This window comes from Anoplopoma fimbria, chromosome 2 (assembly GCF_027596085.1).
Source record: "Anoplopoma fimbria isolate UVic2021 breed Golden Eagle Sablefish chromosome 2, Afim_UVic_2022, whole genome shotgun sequence".
In the NCBI taxonomy this organism is placed as follows: domain Eukaryota; kingdom Metazoa; phylum Chordata; class Actinopteri; order Perciformes; family Anoplopomatidae; genus Anoplopoma; species Anoplopoma fimbria.
The window spans coordinates 32,642,956-32,665,368 of NC_072450.1; the positions used below are offsets into that span (position 1 = coordinate 32,642,956).

At 41.5% G+C, this 22,413-nt stretch overlaps 1 protein-coding gene across 1 annotated transcript in view; it reads left to right on the top strand.

Moving 5' to 3' along the window:
• Positions 1 to 21,647, top strand: part of LOC129098904 (mucin-5AC-like) — a 47,877-nt gene extending 26,230 nt beyond the window's left edge. Inside the window, exons 34-65 of the mRNA XM_054608039.1 lie at positions 596 to 1,076; positions 1,341 to 1,426; positions 1,848 to 2,328; positions 2,745 to 2,748; positions 2,896 to 2,952; positions 4,149 to 4,205; positions 4,773 to 4,831; positions 7,301 to 7,357; positions 7,774 to 7,777; positions 7,925 to 7,981; positions 8,549 to 8,605; positions 9,173 to 9,229; positions 9,646 to 9,649; positions 9,877 to 10,204; positions 11,377 to 11,501; positions 11,672 to 11,843; positions 12,046 to 12,287; positions 12,484 to 12,667; positions 12,824 to 13,004; positions 13,848 to 14,026; positions 14,146 to 14,215; positions 14,337 to 14,467; positions 14,957 to 14,991; positions 15,100 to 15,256; positions 16,342 to 16,437; positions 16,546 to 16,586; positions 17,465 to 17,566; positions 18,426 to 18,521; positions 19,422 to 19,550; positions 19,880 to 19,919; positions 20,375 to 20,498; positions 21,214 to 21,647. Of these exons, the coding sequence (XP_054464014.1) occupies positions 596 to 1,076; positions 1,341 to 1,426; positions 1,848 to 2,328; positions 2,745 to 2,748; positions 2,896 to 2,952; positions 4,149 to 4,205; positions 4,773 to 4,831; positions 7,301 to 7,357; positions 7,774 to 7,777; positions 7,925 to 7,981; positions 8,549 to 8,605; positions 9,173 to 9,229; positions 9,646 to 9,649; positions 9,877 to 10,204; positions 11,377 to 11,501; positions 11,672 to 11,843; positions 12,046 to 12,287; positions 12,484 to 12,667; positions 12,824 to 13,004; positions 13,848 to 14,026; positions 14,146 to 14,215; positions 14,337 to 14,467; positions 14,957 to 14,991; positions 15,100 to 15,256; positions 16,342 to 16,437; positions 16,546 to 16,586; positions 17,465 to 17,566; positions 18,426 to 18,521; positions 19,422 to 19,550; positions 19,880 to 19,919; positions 20,375 to 20,498; positions 21,214 to 21,439 (4,119 nt within the window). The 3' untranslated portion in view covers positions 21,440 to 21,647. The remainder of the gene's footprint in view (positions 1 to 595; positions 1,077 to 1,340; positions 1,427 to 1,847; positions 2,329 to 2,744; positions 2,749 to 2,895; positions 2,953 to 4,148; positions 4,206 to 4,772; positions 4,832 to 7,300; positions 7,358 to 7,773; positions 7,778 to 7,924; positions 7,982 to 8,548; positions 8,606 to 9,172; positions 9,230 to 9,645; positions 9,650 to 9,876; positions 10,205 to 11,376; positions 11,502 to 11,671; positions 11,844 to 12,045; positions 12,288 to 12,483; positions 12,668 to 12,823; positions 13,005 to 13,847; positions 14,027 to 14,145; positions 14,216 to 14,336; positions 14,468 to 14,956; positions 14,992 to 15,099; positions 15,257 to 16,341; positions 16,438 to 16,545; positions 16,587 to 17,464; positions 17,567 to 18,425; positions 18,522 to 19,421; positions 19,551 to 19,879; positions 19,920 to 20,374; positions 20,499 to 21,213) is intronic.
• The last annotated feature ends 766 nt before the right edge of the window (positions 21,648 to 22,413 follow it).

A 22,413-nucleotide genomic window follows, 5' to 3' on the forward strand; every position in this document is an offset into this window, starting at 1 on the left:
TACTACAACTGAAACAATAACTACAAGTCAGCCACCTATAACTACACCTTGCCCTGGGGGACATGATATGACATGTGGTTGGTCAGAATGGATTAATCTTGGCAAGCCGACATCAGGCCCTGATGGTGGAGAAGATGAATCCATCCAGAAAATAATCTCTGCTGGTTATCATGTATGCTCAGATCCTGAAGAAGTCCAGTGTAGAGCTGTCCTTTACCCCCACATGTCCATGTCACAGATGGGTCAAACTGTGACTTGCAATAAAGAAGTTGGGCTCATGTGCATTAACAAACAACAAGGGCTTCAGCAACAGTGTTTTGATTATGAAATTCAATTGAAATGCTGTGGATGTCCAACTCCGTCAACTCCTTCAACACCTTCCACAACAGTTCCAACTACTACACCTTCAACTACGCCAACCACCACAACTTCTACCACAACTACAACACCGGGTACAACTCAGCCACCCAAAACTACTAAAACAACCACCACACCTTCTACCACAACTGAAACACCGGGTACAACTCAGCCACCCAAAACTCCTAAAACAACCACCACACCTTCTACCACAACTGAAACACCGGGTACAACTCAGTCACCCAAAACTACTAAAACGACCATCCCTCCTGTTACTACAACTGAAACAATAACTACAAGTCAGCCACCTATAACTACACCTTGCCCTGGGGGACATGATATGACATGTGGTTGGTCAGAATGGATTAATCTTGGCAAGCCGACATCAGGCCCTGATGGTGGAGAAGATGAATCCATCCAGAAAATAATCTCTGCTGGTTATCATGTATGCTCAGATCCTGAAGAAGTCCAGTGTAGAGCTGTCCTTTACCCCCACATGTCCATGTCACAGATGGGTCAAACTGTGACTTGCAATAAAGAAGTTGGGCTCATGTGCATTAACAAACAACAAGGGCTTCAGCAACAGTGTTTTGATTATGAAATTCAATTGAAATGCTGTGGATGTCCAACTCCGTCAACTCCTTCAACACCTTCCACAACAGTTCCAACTACTACACCTTCAACTACGCCAACCACCACAACTTCTACCACAACACCGGGTACAACTCAGCCACCCAAAACTACTAAAACAACCACCACACCTTCTACCACAACTGAAACACCGGGTACAACTCAGCCACCCAAAACTCCTAAAACAACCACCACACCTTCTACCACAACTGAAACACCGGGTACAACTCAGCCACCCAAAACTCCTAAAACAACCATCCCTCCTGTTACCACAACTGAAACAATAACTACAAGTCAGCCACCTATAACTACACCTTGCCCTGGGGGACATGATATGACATGTGGTTGGTCAGAATGGATTAATCTTGGCAAGCCGACATCAGGCCCTGATGGTGGAGAAGATGAATCCATCCAGAAAATAATCTCTGCTGGTTATCATGTATGCTCAGATCCTGAAGAAGTCCAGTGTAGAGCTGTCCTTTACCCCCACATGTCCATGTCACAGATGGGTCAAACTGTGACTTGCAATAAAGAAGTTGGGCTCATGTGCATTAACAAACAACAAGGGCTTCAGCAACAGTGTTTTGATTATGAAATTCAATTGAAATGCTGTGGATGTCCAACTCCGTCAACTCCTTCAACACCTTCCACAACAGTTCCAACTACTACACCTTCAACTACGCCAACCACCACAACTTCTACCACAACTACAACAGGGTACAACTCAGCCACCCAAAACTACTAAAACAACCACCACACCTTCTACCACAACTGAAACACCGGGTACAACTCAGCCACCCAAAACTCCTAAAACAACCACCACACCTTCTACCACAACTGAAACACCGGGTACAACTCAGTCACCCAAAACTACTAAAACGACCATCCCTCCTGTTACCACAACTGAAACAATAACTACAAGTCAGCCACCTATAACTACACCTTGCCCTGGGGGACATGATATGACATGTGGTTGGTCAGAATGGATTAATCTTGGCAAGCCGACATCAGGCCCTGATGGTGGAGAAGATGAATCCATCCAGAAAATAATCTCTGCTGGTTATCATGTATGCTCAGATCCTGAAGAAGTCCAGTGTAGAGCTGTCCTTTACCCCCACATGTCCATGTCACAGATGGGTCAAACTGTGACTTGCAATAAAGAAGTTGGGCTCATGTGCATTAACAAACAACAAGGGCTTCAGCAACAGTGTTTTGATTATGAAATTCAATTGAAATGCTGTGGATGTCCAACTCCGTCAACTCCTTCAACACCTTCCACAACAGTTCCAACTACTACACCTTCAACTACGCCAACCACCACAACTTCTACCACAACACCGGGTACAACTCAGCCACCCAAAACTACTAAAACAACCACCACACCTTCTACCACAACTGAAACACCGGGTACAACTCAGCCACCCAAAACTCCTAAAACAACCACCACACCTTCTACCACAACTGAAACACCGGGTACAACTCAGTCACCCAAAACTACTAAAACGACCATCCCTCCTGTTACCACAACTGAAACAATAACTACAAGTCAGCCACCTATAACTACACCTTGCCCTGGGGGACATGATATGACATGTGGTTGGTCAGAATGGATTAATCTTGGCAAGCCGACATCAGGCCCTGATGGTGGAGAAGATGAATCCATCCAGAAAATAATCTCTGCTGGTTATCATGTATGCTCAGATCCTGAAGAAGTCCAGTGTAGAGCTGTCCTTTACCCCCACATGTCCATGTCACAGATGGGTCAAACTGTGACTTGCAATAAAGAAGTTGGGCTCATGTGCATTAACAAACAACAAGGGCTTCAGCAACAGTGTTTTGATTATGAAATTCAATTGAAATGCTGTGGATGTCCAACTCCGTCAACTCCTTCAACACCTTCCACAACAGTTCCAACTACTACACCTTCAACTACGCCAACCACCACAACTTCTACCACAACACCGGGTACAACTCAGCCACCCAAAACTACTAAAACAACCACCACACCTTCTACCACAACTGAAACACCGGGTACAACTCAGCCACCCAAAACTCCTAAAACAACCACCACACCTTCTACCACAACTGAAACACCGGGTACAACTCAGCCACCCAAAACTACTAAAACAACCATCCCTCCTGTTACCACAACTGAAACAATAACTACAAGTCAGCCACCTATAACTACACCTTGCCCTGGGGGACATGATATGACATGTGGTTGGTCAGAATGGATTAATCTTGGCAAGCCGACATCAGGCCCTGATGGTGGAGAAGATGAATCCATCCAGAAAATAATCTCTGCTGGTTATCATGTATGCTCAGATCCTGAAGAAGTCCAGTGTAGAGCTGTCCTTTACCCCCACATGTCCATGTCACAGATGGGTCAAACTGTGACTTGCAATAAAGAAGTTGGGCTCATGTGCATTAACAAACAACAAGGGCTTCAGCAACAGTGTTTTGATTATGAAATTCAATTGAAATGCTGTGGATGTCCAACTCCGTCAACTCCTTCAACACCTTCCACAACAGTTCCAACTACTACACCTTCAACTACGCCAACCACCACAACTTCTACCACAACTACAACACCGGGTACAACTCAGCCACCCAAAACTACTAAAACAACCACCACACCTTCTACCACAACTGAAACACCGGGTACAACTCAGCCACCCAAAACTCCTAAAACAACCACCACACCTTCTACCACACTGAAACACCGGGTACAACTCAGTCACCCAAAACTACTAAAACGACCATCCCTCCTGTTACTACAACTGAAACAATAACTACAAGTCAGCCACCTATAACTACACCTTGCCCTGGGGGACATGATATGACATGTGGTTGGTCAGAATGGATTAATCTTGGCAAGCCGACATCAGGCCCTGATGGTGGAGAAGATGAATCCATCCAGAAAATAATCTCTGCTGGTTATCATGTATGCTCAGATCCTGAAGAAGTCCAGTGTAGAGCTGTCCTTTACCCCCACATGTCCATGTCACAGATGGGTCAAACTGTGACTTGCAATAAAGAAGTTGGGCTCATGTGCATTAACAAACAACAAGGGCTTCAGCAACAGTGTTTTGATTATGAAATTCAATTGAAATGCTGTGGATGTCCAACTCCGTCAACTCCTTCAACACCTTCCACAACAGTTCCAACTACTACACCTTCAACTACGCCAACCACCACAACTTCTACCACAACACCGGGTACAACTCAGCCACCCAAAACTACTAAAACAACCACCACACCTTCTACCACAACTGAAACACCGGGTACAACTCAGCCACCCAAAACTCCTAAAACAACCACCACACCTTCTACCACAACTGAAACACCGGGTACAACTCAGTCACCCAAAACTACTAAAACGACCATCCCTCCTGTTACCACAACTGAAACAATAACTACAAGTCAGCCACCTATAACTACACCTTGCCCTGGGGGACATGATATGACATGTGGTTGGTCAGAATGGATTAATCTTGGCAAGCCGACATCAGGCCCTGATGGTGGAGAAGATGAATCCATCCAGAAAATAATCTCTGCTGGTTATCATGTATGCTCAGATCCTGAAGAAGTCCAGTGTAGAGCTGTCCTTTACCCCCACATGTCCATGTCACAGATGGGTCAAACTGTGACTTGCAATAAAGAAGTTGGGCTCATGTGCATTAACAAACAACAAGGGCTTCAGCAACAGTGTTTTGATTATGAAATTCAATTGAAATGCTGTGGATGTCCAACTCCGTCAACTCCTTCAACACCTTCCACAACAGTTCCAACTACTACACCTTCAACTACGCCAACCACCACAACTTCTACAACACAACACCGGGTACAACTCAGCCACCCAAAACTACTAAAACAACCACCACACCTTCTACCACAACTGAAACACCGGGTACAACTCAGCCACCCAAAACTCCTAAAACAACCACCACACCTTCTACCACAACTGAAACACCAGGTACAACTCAGTCACCCAAAACTACTAAAACGACCATCCCTCCTGTTACCACAACTGAAACAATAACTACAAGTCAGCCACCTATAACTACACCTTGCCCTGGGGGACATGATATGACATGTGGTTGGTCAGAATGGATTAATCTTGGCAAGCCGACATCAGGCCCTGATGGTGGAGAAGATGAATCCATCCAGAAAATAATCTCTGCTGGTTATCATGTATGCTCAGATCCTGAAGAAGTCCAGTGTAGAGCTGTCCTTTACCCCCACATGTCCATGTCACAGATGGGTCAAACTGTGACTTGCAATAAAGAAGTTGGGCTCATGTGCATTAACAAACAACAAGGGCTTCAGCAACAGTGTTTTGATTATGAAATTCAATTGAAATGCTGTGGATGTCCAACTCCGTCAACTCCTTCAACACCTTCCACAACAGTTCCAACTACTACACCTTCAACTACGCCAACCACCACAACTTCTACCACAACACCGGGTACAACTCAGCCACCCAAAACTACTAAAACAACCACCACACCTTCTACCACAACTGAAACACCGGGTACAACTCAGCCACCCAAAACTCCTAAAACAACCACCACACCTTCTACCACAACTGAAACACCGGGTACAACTCAGTCACCCAAAACTACTAAAACAACCATCCCTCCTGTTACCACAACTGAAACAATAACTACAAGTCAGCCACCTATAACTACACCTTGCCCTGGGGGACATGATATGACATGTGGTTGGTCAGAATGGATTAATCTTGGCAAGCCGACATCAGGCCCTGATGGTGGAGAAGATGAATCCATCCAGAAAATAATCTCTGCTGGTTATCATGTATGCTCAGATCCTGAAGAAGTCCAGTGTAGAGCTGTCCTTTACCCCCACATGTCCATGTCACAGATGGGTCAAACTGTGACTTGCAATAAAGAAGTTGGGCTCATGTGCATTAACAAACAACAAGGGCTTCAGCAACAGTGTTTTGATTATGAAATTCAATTGAAATGCTGTGGATGTCCAACTCCGTCAACTCCTTCAACACCTTCCACAACAGTTCCAACCACTACACCTTCAACTACGCCACCCAAAACTACTAAAACAACCCAACCACCACAACTTCTCACCACAACTACAACACCGGGTACAACTCAGCCACCCAAAACTACTAAAACAACCACCACACCTTCTACCACAACTGAAACACCGGGTACAACTCAGCCACCCAAAACTCCTAAAACAACCACCACACCTTCTACCACAACTGAAACACCGGGTACAACTCAGTCACCCAAAACTACTAAAACGACCATCCCTCCTGTTACCACAACTGAAACAATAACTACAAGTCAGCCACCTATAACTACACCTTGCCCTGGGGGACATGATATGACATGTGGTTGGTCAGAATGGATTAATCTTGGCAAGCCGACATCAGGCCCTGATGGTGGAGAAGATGAATCCATCCAGAAAATAATCTCTGCTGGTTATCATGTATGCTCAGATCCTGAAGAAGTCCAGTGTAGAGCTGTCCTTTACCCCCACATGTCCATGTCACAGATGGGTCAAACTGTGACTTGCAATAAAGAAGTTGGGCTCATGTGCATTAACAAACAACAAGGGCTTCAGCAACAGTGTTTTGATTATGAAATTCAATTGAAATGCTGTGGATGTCCAACTCCGTCAACTCCTTCAACACCTTCCACAACAGTTCCAACTACTACACCTTCAACTACGCCAACCACCACAACTTCTACCACAACACCGGGTACAACTCAGCCACCCAAAACTACTAAAACAACCACCACACCTTCTACCACAACTGAAACACCGGGTACAACTCAGCCACCCAAAACTCCTAAAACAACCACCACACCTTCTACCACAACTGAAACACCGGGTACAACTCAGTCACCCAAAACTACTAAAACAACCATCCCTCCTGTTACCACAACTGAAACAATAACTACAAGTCAGCCACCTATAACTACACCTTGCCCTGGGGGACATGATATGACATGTGGTTGGTCAGAATGGATTAATCTTGGCAAGCCGACATCAGGCCCTGATGGTGGAGAAGATGAATCCATCCAGAAAATAATCTCTGCTGGTTATCATGTATGCTCAGATCCTGAAGAAGTCCAGTGTAGAGCTGTCCTTTACCCCCACATGTCCATGTCACAGATGGGTCAAACTGTGACTTGCAATAAAGAAGTTGGGCTCATGTGCATTAACAAACAACAAGGGCTTCAGCAACAGTGTTTTGATTATGAAATTCAATTGAAATGCTGTGGATGTCCAACTCCATCAACTCCTTCAACACCTTCCACAACAGTTCCAACTACTACACCTTCAACTACGCCAACCACCACAACTTCTACCACAACACCGGGTACAACTCAGCCACCCAAAACTACTAAAACAACCACCACACCTTCTACCACAACTGAAACACCGGGTACAACTCAGCCACCCAAAACTCCTAAAACAACCACCACACCTTCTACCACAACTGAAACACCGGGTACAACTCAGCCACCCAAAACTCCTAAAACAACCATCCCTCCTGTTACCACAACTGAAACAATAACTACAAGTCAGCCACCTATAACTACACCTTGCCCTGGGGGACATGATATGACATGTGGTTGGTCAGAATGGATTAATCTTGGCAAGCCGACATCAGGCCCTGATGGTGGAGAAGATGAATCCATCCAGAAAATAATCTCTGCTGGTTATCATGTATGCTCAGATCCTGAAGAAGTCCAGTGTAGAGCTGTCCTTTACCCCCACATGTCCATGTCACAGATGGGTCAAACTGTGACTTGCAATAAAGAAGTTGGGCTCATGTGCATTAACAAACAACAAGGGCTTCAGCAACAGTGTTTTGATTATGAAATTCAATTGAAATGCTGTGGATGTCCAACTCCGTCAACTCCTTCAACACCTTCCACAACAGTTCCAACTACTACACCTTCAACTACGCCAACCACCACAACTTCTACCACAACACCGGGTACAACTCAGCCACCCAAAACTACTAAAACAACCACCACACCTTCTACCACAACTGAAACACCGGGTACAACTCAGCCACCCAAAACTCCTAAAACAACCACCACACCTTCTACCACAACTGAAACACCGGGTACAACTCAGCCACCCAAAACTCCTAAAACAACCATCCCTCCTGTTACCACAACTGAAACAATAACTACAAGTCAGCCACCTATAACTACACCTTGCCCTGGGGGACATGATATGACATGTGGTTGGTCAGAATGGATTAATCTTGGCAAGCCGACATCAGGCCCTGATGGTGGAGAAGATGAATCCATCCAGAAAATAATCTCTGCTGGTTATCATGTATGCTCAGATCCTGAAGAAGTCCAGTGTAGAGCTGTCCTTTACCCCCACATGTCCATGTCACAGATGGGTCAAACTGTGACTTGCAATAAAGAAGTTGGGCTCATGTGCATTAACAAACAACAAGGGCTTCAGCAACAGTGTTTTGATTATGAAATTCAATTGAAATGCTGTGGATGTCCAACTCCGTCAACTCCTTCAACACCTTCCACAACAGTTCCAACTACTACACCTTCAACTACGCCAACCACCACAACTTCTACCACAACACCGGGTACAACTCAGCCACCCAAAACTACTAAAACAACCACCACACCTTCTACCACAACTGAAACACCGGGTACAACTCAGCCACCCAAAACTCCTAAAACAACCACCACACCTTCTACCACAACTGAAACACCGGGTACAACTCAGCCACCCAAAACTCCTAAAACAACCATCCCTCCTGTTACCACAACTGAAACAATAACTACAAGTCAGCCACCTATAACTACACCTTGCCCTGGGGGACATGATATGACATGTGGTTGGTCAGAATGGATTAATCTTGGCAAGCCGACATCAGGCCCTGATGGTGGAGAAGATGAATCCATCCAGAAAATAATCTCTGCTGGTTATCATGTATGCTCAGATCCTGAAGAAGTCCAGTGTAGAGCTGTCCTTTACCCCCACATGTCCATGTCACAGATGGGTCAAACTGTGACTTGCAATAAAGAAGTTGGGCTCATGTGCATTAACAAACAACAAGGGCTTCAGCAACAGTGTTTTGATTATGAAATTCAATTGAAATGCTGTGGATGTCCAACTCCGTCAACTCCTTCAACACCTTCCACAACAGTTCCAACTACTACACCTTCAACTACGCCAACCACCACAACTTCTACCACAACACCGGGTACAACTCAGCCACCCAAAACTACTAAAACAACCACCACACCTTCTACCACAACTGAAACACCGGGTACAACTCAGCCACCCAAAACTCCTAAAACAACCACCACACCTTCTACCACAACTGAAACACCGGGTACAACTCAGCCACCCAAAACTCCTAAAACAACCATCCCTCCTGTTACCACAACTGAAACAATAACTACAAGTCAGCCACCTATAACTACACCTTGCCCTGGGGGACATGATATGACATGTGGTTGGTCAGAATGGATTAATCTTGGCAAGCCGACATCAGGCCCTGATGGTGGAGAAGATGAATCCATCCAGAAAATAATCTCTGCTGGTTATCATGTATGCTCAGATCCTGAAGAAGTCCAGTGTAGAGCTGTCCTTTACCCCCACATGTCCATGTCACAGATGGGTCAAACTGTGACTTGCAATAAAGAAGTTGGGCTCATGTGCATTAACAAACAACAAGGGCTTCAGCAACAGTGTTTTGATTATGAAATTCAATTGAAATGCTGTGGATGTCCAACTCCGTCAACTCCTTCAACACCTTCCACAACAGTTCCAACTACTACACCTTCAACTACGCCAACCACCACAACTTCTACCACAACTACAACACCGGGTACAACTCAGCCACCCAAAACTACTAAAACAACCACCACACCTTCTACCACAACTGAAACACCGGGTACAACTCAGCCACCCAAAACTACTAAAACGACCGTCCCTGCTGTTACCACAACTGAAACAATAACACCTTCCACAACAGTTCAATCTACAACACCTTCAACTACGCAAACAACCACAACACCCTCCACCACAATCGAAAGAAGGACTACAACAACTGCAACTTCTACAATCACGATACTGACCTCAACTGAGATATCTATAGTGACAGGAGAAACCACTCATCCACTTACTAGCCCACTTTGCCATTGCTTCCATAATGGTACATACTTCAACCCCGGTAAGTTCAGATTAATAAAGACACACGCTTTTAAACAACATACATCTTGCCGTTGAGTCACATCCATTTCAGACACCATTTTGGATTTCAGACCACATATAGTCTATGTTTGCATTGTGCATGTGCAAAAACCTTATCCCTACTTTAACCTTTTAAGACTTGAGTAAGTTATTTTATATTTAGCATGTTCTGGTGACATCTGTACAACGGATTCAGGTCAGGAAACACGAGTCAGATGATCAGAAAGATTGGAAACACAATAGCCAACTTTTTAATGAAGGTTTATGGCTTAGCTATTACAACCCTGTTTCTGTTGATAAACATGATGACATATTTTTGTGGATGGAGCATAAGGGGAGGCAAAATAATTATCTGAACTATTAACACTGCCTGGAAGGTTCTCCTTTTTTTCCATAATTGCTGTTGAAACGAGTTTGTTCAATGTTGTTCAGTCACTCACTCTCTGAAACCAGGAGTGTTAATTGAGAAAGTTAGCAACAGGCTGACCATATAACCGACCCCTACGCTGTTGGCAGACATCTTAGGGAAGAAAGCAGATGTGAGGCTTAGTTAGCTTGTCCTTTTTTCAGAGCTGGCTAGTTAGCTAGATAGTCTCTGGAGCTTCTGCATGCTCTTCTCTTGTCAAAGAAGTCTCTGAGCATAAGGGAGTGAGCTAGAGGGACCGTAGAACCAGCCTGCTGTGGGGCTCACTTTTTGTAATTTGTGTAATAATAGCAAGAAATCGTGCAAGTTAGCTAGCTAACTAGCCAGCTGCTAAATGAGTTTAATTAAAACATTTAATGCATCATCAATACACTCTTGTTACGGCTAAGGAAAGCACATTGCTATTGACATATAAGTGACAACTTTGTCGGAGTAATTTCTTGTCACCAGGGTTGTATTAAAGCAAGGCAAAATTAGCAAGTTAGCTAAGTAGCTAGCCATCCAGTAATTAGTTTGTTAATTCCACAATGCTTTTTGCTACAATGGTTACAGAAAATAAGCAGAAAAGCGAGCCATCCCTCATCTGTATCTATGTGATGCACAGTAGGCCTAGATACTGCAGACATCTGTGTGATATATGATAGCCTTTGTTATAGATGAAATCACATAGTAATGTTTGACATGTGGTTGTCATATGTTTCAACAATCTTCCTGTGCCTAATTTTCAGGCTCCATAGTCTACAATGTGACGGACAATGATGGCTACTGTTACTTAGGGCGCTGCGATGAGAACTGTCAAATAGTATCCGAAGACAGACTTTGTTATCTGGACTGTCTTAATCCTCCAAGTCAGGTACTTCTTTATTGCCATTCCACACATACTTTGTTTTTATATGCAGTTGTTAAGCAGCACTGCTTAATCCTTTAAAACATTACATTTTTTGTTTTGTGACTAATTAATAGGGTATTCATTATATACCAGCCTTCTCTTTTTCTATAATTCCAATCTATTGTTGTCCTCAGAATGGTGAAACTTGGAAGGTGAGTAACTGTGTAAACGGAACATGTATTGATGGAAAGGTGATCCATACCTCTAAAGAGTGTCCACCTCAAAAGCCTGTAGTGTGCGCAAATAATTTCCCTCTTGTCAAAGTGTCGGATGATGATGGATGCTGCTCTCACGATGAATGCCAATGTAAGTCTGACCACCTAAAATGTTGCTTGGTCTTCAATATCCTAAAGTGTAACATGTAAAAGCATTTTACCTGTAGCAACGTCTTATTTTTAGTTTTTAAAATGTAATTTATATTTAATTCAACTCTGGATATTGTGTCTCAGATGATACCAGATTACTTGAAATGTTGTTTAAAAAAATATTATGTATGTGTCATATGAAGGTATTTGCTACGGATGGGGAGACCCCCATTATGTCACCTTCGATGGAACTTACTATGATTTTCAAGGCAACTGTTCCTACTGGCTGGTGAAAGAGATCTTGCCCAAATACAACTTTAGTGTTATGATTGATAACAAGTACTGCGGGGATGGCTTGTCCTGTCCTCAGTCCATCACTGTCTTCTACAAAAGCAACAAGATCTTTATCACACAAAAGGATATCAATGGCACTTTCTTAAATCAGGTACTTAAATTGCACTATTAACTTTCTCCATTCTTAATCAAAAACTCTAGTCATGATCCATGCAGCACTTACCCTGATCCTAATTTGTAAAACGTTCTTTGTTTTGTACAGAAGGACTAACTGTAGGTGCATTGAAACTTTCAAAGAACTTTGTAAATGGTTATTTCTTACGTTTATATCAAATTCCTTTTTTTAGGTTTCTCTGAATGACAAGCGTGTAAGTCCTGCGTACCAGAATGGTGACTTCCGTATAATCACCACCGGCATTGAAACAGTGCTTGTCATCCCTAAAATCGGTGCCAGAGTCACTTTCTCAGGGCTTATTTTCAGTATCTACCTGCCCTATAGTGAATTTGCCGGAAACACCCAGGGACAGTGTGGTGAGTCCTGCATGAAAAAGAATTGCATTTTACTGTATGTTGAGTTTGAATACCATTTGAATATGTTGTGAAACAAATACTTAAAACAGAAAGAACCTATTGTACCTATTTGAAACATTATGCCATCAGTATGATTTATAATGAGGGTTTCTCTAGGTACATGTGACAACAACCGGACAGATGACTGCATGTTGCCCAGTGGAAAAATAGATCCATCATGTCCTGATATGGCACACAAGTGGCAAGCCAATGACAGTTACTGTGATCGAGTTCAGCCTACACCTACACCTGCGCCTGATTACTGCAATACAAGCATCTGTGAGATCATCAAAAGCAGGTGAGAGAAACGGGGCAAAACAAGCAAGAAATTGCACCATTCATCTGAAACAATTCAGTCTATTTTTTTAGCCCAATATAACTAATTTGCCTCAGAGGGCTTTACAAAGGCACACAACATCCTCTGTCCTTGGACCCTTATATCGAAAAGGATGCAAGTCTGCTAGTCCATGTCGATGTGTCCTTGGGCAAGACAATTCACTACAAATTGCTTCCGTAGGCTGTTCCTGCGGTGTATGAATGGGTTAGAATGTTATATATAGTTCTGATGGGCAGGTAGGTCCTTGCATGGTAGCTGAATGTATGAATTGGTGTGAATGGGTGATCGACATGTAGTGTAAAAGCTATTTGAGTGGTCGGAAGACTGGTTGGAATCTGACATACCCTCCATGCCACATCCAAAACTGATGCTAAGTAAGCAAAATAGAAATGAAACGGGAGTTCAAACTTAACATGCTATCACATTTTTGCAATACCAGACATTAGAATAGATAGCAGAAGTCTCTAATAAATTATGAAACCGATGTGAAAATGTTTTAGAAAGAAATTGGGCTAGCATTAGCCTGTAAGATAACCAAAAACATTCTTCCTTCATCTCAGTGCTTTCCAGTATTTAGATAACAGACACGTCTCTCTGAATGAAAAAAAGACGTTACCTTAACAGATAGATGAACTGTTACAGATTCCATGGCAGAAAATGTCTTCTTAGTCAAGTTACAATCCAGCTCTGAAATGCACCTGAAAAGTAACACATTCCTGGTTATTCACATGTCTTGTTAATGTGTAATGATGAATTCAGTTTGTGTAAAGTGTCCATACTGACTATAAATCCCATTTTCCGCAGTGTGTTTGAACGTTGCCACAATATAGTTGACTACACTCCATTTGTTACGGCCTGTGAGTTTGACATTTGCCAGTTGCACATTAAATACATTGGCTGTACCAGCTTACAAACCTATGCTGATGCCTGTGCTGAGTCTGGAGTGTGTATTGACTGGAGGAGTGCCACCAAAGGAATCTGTGGTATGTAACGTGAATATTTTGATGTTAAAGTCAAGCACTATTACTATTACTTTTCATTTCACCGACAGCAATGACCTCAACTAAAAAACATGAAATGTTCTCTCTTCATCTCTTAATAGAATATAAATGCCCGAGTCCCAAGGTGTATCACGCCTGTGGCCCTCAGGTGGAGCCTACCTGTGATTCCTGGTACAGCAGTTCACCAACACATTATTGTTGCTCATTTCAGTCAATACATTTTTCAATTATTTATGCTTTAACTCACCAACATCAAGGGTGGCCTTCACACAATATGCTGTTGTGTCTGCAGGTATAACCAGAAATTCATCTATACTGAAAGTGTATTCAGTGCCATGACACAAATGCAGCTGGAGGGTTGCTCCTGCCCAGATGGAACCACCCTCATCTCATCCAGCATTGATGAATGTGTGCCCACTTGTGGTAAGAGCAGATAGCAATACTGTAAGGCAACAGTTATGTTTAATATTATATCATCAAAATCACAAGTTTATGGATACAGTTAGTATCCTGTAGTGAGGAGGAAAGTGAATGTGTATAGGTCAGAGTAATGAACTCCTAGCTGTCCATTCTGTGTGTGCACTGAAAAACAATCCGGTGTTTACACATAGTCCTGAGAAACAAAAGCAACACCATTCCAGCCAATCAGCAACAGGGGGAAATCCTGCTTGTGCACAGGACAATGGAAAGGCCATGGATGTATTTGTTGCCATTCACCTTTTTGCAGAAATGTCAATTTTCCTCTTTATCTTATGGTTAGTTAGACTGCACACATATACTGGTTTCTGCAAAGCTCTTTTTGACCACTTTATATTTTCTATGTATGTTAAGCTTAAGGTGGAGTCAGACTAGTAGTGATTTAGGAAAGCTGAGACACAAACCACTTAATGCTTTATATTTTTCTCCTAATAGAAATTTGTCGGCTGCCAAATGGAAAATGGAAACTTGTAAGTAATATTCCTACAATTCTAGTCCTTTTTAACGTAACCGTTTGACAGGCCAGTAAAGATGTCATGCCTCCTCGCATCATTAGGCAATAAACATTCTGTCCTCAGGCCAATTCAACATGGATAGAAGACTGTAAGGAGTGCATATGTGAGGAGGGCACAATGCAGGTCATCTGCCGTCATGTGTCCTGTCCAGCCGAGCCATCCCTAAGCTGTGACCAAGAGGGTCAGGTTGAGGTCACTGTTGGCTGCTGTCAAAAGTGTGGTAAGTGAGCACCAAGAAGGGAGCAGCACCTAATACGTTGGTCAATACATTCTGCATTTATTTAGATAGACTGTATTTATATATTCAACACAGTGTGTAATCCATCCATTTTTGACAGGAATAGTCTTGAGCATATCCCAGCATGCATTGAGTGAAACATCCTGAGCAGTACTTATATCACAGCTACTGAGAATAATTGATTCTGATAAGTGTTCATACAATTAGAGATGAAATGAATCAAGCAATTTTCATCACTTTAAATCACATCCCCAGTTATATTGTGTGTTTTTATTACAATCCAAGGATTTTTTCTTCCTGTAAAACAACATATGAAGTGTGCTTATGTAAGCTAGTTTGGACCAATGTCAATATTACGACCTCCATCCATCAATCCATCTGCAACTTTTACCAACAAGAGAGGTGTGTGTGTGGAGCCACAGTCCTCTGGGGCTCCTTATTGCACTACATTGTAAGCCTGCCCACTTTAGGAGTCCAATCGATGAAGGATTTGATCTAAATAAACTAACTAACAGTAACTGTACAACGCTCAAATACTTTGTTTCCCTGGGGAAAACATCACAGTACAAAAGATAAAGATGCTCTAACTTTCATTTTACTGGGATTTTACTTTCTAATATCAGACAGTGTAACAGGACACCTCTGATACAGGTATTATGAATTAAAGCTCAACCATAAAACTTTATTCTGCCATCCTCTGTTTATGTGCCAATAATGCAAGCAACTGGAGTTCTAATGTATGAACTATGTCTGCGAATATTTAAAACCAAATACAAAGATGGAAAATTTCAGATGATGAAAGGGGATGACTGGTGTTTACTAAACTACATTTCATATGGCAGGTTGTTTGCAGGAGGCCATGGTTAAAGCAGGATAGAAACCTGGGACATTGTACATACAGAACGGTTATTGTTACGGATGACCAAAAATGACCACAAAATGCTCTTTTCTTGTCTGTTGTGAAAACTAAGGCCCCTTTGAACATTTTTAAGGACTTATTCCCCAGTGAAAGAGCTACTCCGCTGTTCTTATTTACTGATGCAAACATTCCCTCTTTCACTCAACAGAGTGTAATAAGATGCTGTGCCCTGCTGCGCCCATCTGTCCTGTTGGTTATACTCAGAGCATCACTAAGGGAGTCTGCTGTAACAATACTTCCTGCGGTGAGTGTTCTATGCTTGTGCCTGTTGCTGTTACTGCATTGCCAGGTGTCATTTCTGCCTCTGATGGTTGCATCACACTTAAAATTGGTTGTTCTCTTTCCTTCACAGAGTCTAAAAATGTGTGTGTTTTCCAAAACAATGAATATCAGGTGAGACCTCACATTTACCACCTCTATGTAAAAGTGATTCGAAGTGATGATAATGCAACATTAAGGAATAGAGAGATTGTAGGATTGTGTCATTTTTCTACAACCTAGAAATATATCGGCAATATATGTTAGGTGTTATAATCACATAACATTACTTGACATAATAACTGGTGTTTATGGTGAACAGTTGATGGCCATGGTTTTTAAGTTACCTATATCTTGTAGATGAATAAAAGGCTTTGTACAGGAAAACAATTTGGACACAACCCATTTACAATGCTGCTTTAGTGCCATCTATAGGTAACAGCATATGAAACAGCACATGGGTCACAGCCTTGTACTACATTTGTTGAAGACCAGGTTGAAATTTGTAGCTAGAGTGGTGGAAAAGTTTAAAATGACTTAAAAACATTCACAATCTATCTGACAAACAAAGTTTTAACAAGTGCTTTATTAATAGGAATGTTTGCACTCGATCTGTTGAGAGCTAATATATAAGTTACAGAGTCACATTATGTGAGACAATTGCATTTCTAACAGAATAAAGCTGTCTCCCTTTTACAAATCTATAGTTGAATTCATGAGCTAAATTAAAATGGAATTAAAATTGAGTTGTCTTTCTATCCCTACACAAGTCTATAATGAACACTGACTCAGCAGCTACTTTACTAGATAAACTTGTTAAACCTAATGCAATCCAAATCAATAGCTCAGCAATGAATTACACTCCCAGAGGTATTAGTGAATAATAAATAATAAATGTCTATAAATGAAGTTGTAGTGGAGTTGTACTGGATTGCATTATGTTGAGTGGAGTTTCTAATGTTTACAAGCAGGAGTATGTGTATCTGTCTGACCTTCTCACCCTGTCCACCCAGATTGGAGACCTGGTGCCCATGAAGCCATGTGAGAAGTGCAGTTGTAGTAAAAACAGAACAATAGAATGTCAGCCGACACCATGTGACACACACTGCCCTGTGGTAAGATTAGTCTCTTTCTTTCCCTCACTCCTTGACTTACTCAGACACTAACATTTGTTAAGTATATTCTTGCATACTTTCTTTATGAGTCTACTGATGAGCGCATTCATTTAACAAAAGTAGTCAAGATCAGAAGTTAGCGCTGGTATCATGTATGTAGCTGGCATTTTGCCCATAAAAACTGACCTCTGACAGATCTGCTGTGCTCTTTTTCCAGTCTGCTTTTATGGCTGCTGGGAATGAGCAAATAACAGAAAAAAAAAATCATCAATAACACCACACATTTGTATGGAAGCACATTAATTGAACAAAATCATTTAGTACTAAAGAGCACAAAACAAATTTAAGGTCAGATCTTTTTACAAGTTCCGATTGGAGATTTAAAAGTGAAAGAGTTGTGGTGGAGTTTAACTGTCAGTAAAGGGAGTTTGCTACTGAAGCCTGTTTGTGGGTACCTTCTCTAAGCCTCTTACTGGTCATCTCCAGGAACAAGTCAAGGCAGATTCAAACTGACCATGGTTCAGTTCACCATTTCAAAAAACTCCCTTAAGGCCCTAAATCATGACCTGAAGAATGTTGAGCTTAAATTTGGTTTGTGCTAACTTGTTGACATTTTGAATGCTAGTGCATGCATACAGACTGTGTCTTTTGACCACACACATTAGTCAAGGCTGATTTGATTTGGCAATTTACTGCCATTGGAGGTAATGAAAATATGAGCTATACAGAATACTTATGTCAACCCTGAATCCAAATTCTGACAGTAACACACTGTACATTTAGAAAGAATACAATATCACCCAGAGCTTGTGTTGGTTATACATGTTCATTATTTGTTTTTGTTTGTGTCTCTATTCAGGGTTTTGAGTATCAGATCATTGCTGGCCAGTGCTGTGGGATTTGTCTCCAAACAAGCTGCGTTGTAGCGCTGTCAAACTCCACACACACATTAAAGGTTGGTGTATGTGTGTGTGCATGCAGTGTGAGAGAGAGCAAACTAGATTAGACTGGAATCAATCTATAGGGTCACTAAGGTCTCCAATAACTCTACTGTCTTCTAAATACAATAATAATAATGCTATTTGTTGTTTGTACTTTTTGTCTATTTCAGCATAACATGCCATATAACACTACTATGATGGCAGCTCAAAAATAAAGCAAGTCACTCAATGTTTGAAGACATTTAGCAGTTGGTGTTCATCCACCAAGACATGTGGCATCTCCATAGCATACAAGAGAGACGATTTTAGAGTTATATAATTATTAACTATCTAAAATGTGCAAAAGATTGACTAAAACATACAAATCCTCTGGTATGTCCCTTTAAGTTTCTATAGTTTCTTAACTTTTAATGTCACTAGAATCAGCACAAATCGCAAAGCACATCTTAATTTCATGAAACTAACAAATAGAAAAAAAGAAAAGTCAAATAGGAGGCAAAATGGAGGAGGATTAAACGTACTTCAACTACTTTACAAGGAATATCAGTCCTGTGTCGCTCTCAAAATAGCCCAATGTTGTATCAGAAAGGAGACTTCAGAGATTCTGTCCAAAGTATGCTGGATAACAAACACAATTAAAAGTCTAACTTCTAGCGTCTTCATCAGAGTCAACAAAAAAGAAAAAAACAAACAGATGAAAATGCATCTGGTGTCAAAATGTGTTGCCTTAAATTCCTGGGCTCCAGTTTTGACCAAATCTCTGAAGACTCTCATGCGTTGCACAGGGAGGCAAAAGAGATCCAAGTCAAAGGCTGTAAAGCCAGTAAAGGCACAATCCACAGGAACAATCCACAAATGTTAATATGGTCATGATAGTGGTTTTAATCCAAAATGATGTTATGTTTTTTCTTTAGCCTGGCACCTTTTGGAGTCCTGCTGAGAACCCCTGTGTGAAGTTTGAGTGTGTGAAGATCGCTAATCAGTTCATCACCATAGAGGCCAAGACCATGTGTCCTCTATACGACCCTAAAGAATGCATACCGGTGACTGCACACACACACACACACACACACACACACACACACACACACACACACACACACACACACACACACACACACACACACACACACACACACACACACACACACACACACACACAGACAAACCAACCAACCATCAGTATTGTAGCTTCTTATTCTTTGAAAATGTCTGTACTTCAGGTTAGAAAATAAAATGCATAACTGATGACATGATGTTCATGTTTAAGAAAATGCGGTAAAACACAGTGCCACCTGCAGTCTAATGTGAATCTCTACTAAATGAAACATGGCCCACAGAATACTGATGTGAATGTGTGTATCTCCTGCAGGGAACAGAGACCATAGCTCCCGACGGATGCTGCCATGTCTGTATGTATTGCTTCCATGAGTTTTTTCATAACTGCATTATGGGATTGATCCAGGTAGTTCAGATCTGGCTCAGTTATATTTGTTTTACCTTTAGAAACAAACACACACTGAACCAAGTACAATTTTGCATCGGGTTTACTCCCAAGAAATCCATGTGTAATGGTTCTTGCACCAGTCTTAAGTTTTTGTTCAAGATCTACGGTGGCCCTTAGAGCTCAATGTATTGAAAATATACACAACAAACAATTTCCACCAACTTGACGACACACGAAAATATCAACTTACTTTAAATTGGTCTTTTGTGTGTTGTGAAATTGGTGAAGATGTTTCTTAATTGTCTTGTGTCTGTTTGCAGTACTTTGAGCTCTCCTGGCCACCATACAGATGCTATGTTCTGTGAATCAGGTGAAATTAGAAGTTTTTTCTTCTCAACATGTTTCTCTTGACTGCCTCAGGTATTCCAAGGGGTCGTTCATGCAACGTGTCCACCACTACTGTGTACCTGGAGAGCCAGGGCTGCCACGCCAAAGAAATGGTCAATGTGACATCCTGTAGTGGAGCATGTGGCACCTTCACCTTGTGAGTCCCCCTCATGTCTTTTCCTTGTCGTCAGTGTCAGGGAACATTCTTAATATTGTGTTTCAGTTGTTGTTTATCACATGAAAGGAGCATTTACATTGGCCGTTGGGGGAACTTTAAGAGACAGATGAACAAAAAAATGAACAAAAGAAAGTGTCGCAGAGGCCTGAGGTATCCTGAATTTTAATCAAGGATTTATTATTTTCATTTAGACAATATAATGTAGATATAAAAATCGAAATATTTTAATTGGAATATAAACAATAAAATGAGATAGAATACATTGCTATACATGTAAAGTCTCCAAGTCTGATGACATCACAATGACATCACCAAGGTTGTTATCTCAGACTTGACAAATCACCCTAGAGCCACAGAACACATTGTACCACAGCACACAGGCTCAGTAGTTCTAACAATGAGCTGTAAAACTGCTCTTTATTGGTAAGACTGTTGGAGTGCCCCTTTAAATCATCAGAAATGATCAAAACTCAAACTATAGATTGAAAAAAAGTTATGTTCAGTTCTGATTAAATGTTGTTTATATCATATCATAACCATATTGAGGAACTTTCTAAACCTTATAGCACTGTAGTCTTAAATTCAAAATTTTCTTGAACTGAACTTGTTTTTTTCCAAATTGCCTTGTTGCCTTCTTTCTTTGTCACCTCCTTTTTTTCCCTTCCTTAACATTGTCCTTTTTCTCCTCTGTCAGCTACTCTACCAAAATGAGAGCCTTGCAGCACACCTGCTCCTGCTGCCAGGAGGTTGCTACATCTGAGCGGAAGGTCCAGCTGTCCTGCCCTGACAACACAGAGATTAGCTACACCTACATCCACATCGACACCTGCGGGTGCCTCAAGACAGAATGCTCTGTGCCTGGCCCCAGCAAGCTGGCGAGTACTACCTCCAACGTCAAGTCCCGTCGACGCAGGAGATGAGGCAAAGACCAGGACAACCACATGAATTTGCCACTGATGTAATGAACAAGAATGAATAGGACCATAACTGAACAGTCATAATTGAATCAATATTAACATCATATGCATATATAATTACTGTATTTATGTCTAATGTATTAGCATACTTAGTTTTAGCTTGATAAGATTATAAACCCACAAAGGAACGCATTAATAAAGATCATACTGTAGCTGCAGGCTGGGCATGTGTGTTTTTGTTTGATTTCTTTCTGCATGCACACTGTGTGGTCGTGTGTGTACTTAACTACACCCTTTTCTTTGAAGTAAAATCAAAACCAAACCTCTACAACAAACATCAGTTTCGACTATTAAATAAGCTACTGAGGTAGAGCTTACTCCTAAAATGCACAACACCCTGATAGTCTCCATCAATTCAATGTAATGTAGTGCCTCACATGTTTACAGTGGATTTCATCACTGTACGGGTTGTGGGTTCATTACAGTATCTTTTACCTAACTTAAATGGCAACTTGGAAGGTAACAGCATATGTTCTTTTAACAGCAGAGAGCAGGCAGACAGTCTTTCCTGAGCACATTAAAACTATTAAGTATACAGAAGGGCAAAGGCAGGGATAGGCGGACCAGCTTCAGATGCAAATTAATGTAATGTAAATAAATCAGCAGCTGAAAAATGTTCATTATTTAATATTTTTTCAGCCTTGGTTGATTTTAAGAATAAGTTAAACTGCCCTGAAACTTTTGAAGATCATGTTTACTCTATGACTTCTTTGAACAGTTCAATTTTTCCCTCCAAACTTTTGCACAATGGAAAGGTTGCTGCACATTCAGTCACTTCAGGCCAAGTATTCACACATTTGACCTTTTTTTTCACTGTTTAAATAGAAAAAGATAAAATAATTTCAAAATCTTTGAGTAGTTATCTAATTCAATGAGTGGTAATAGAGAAGGGAAATGATCATTCTAAAACACAGCCT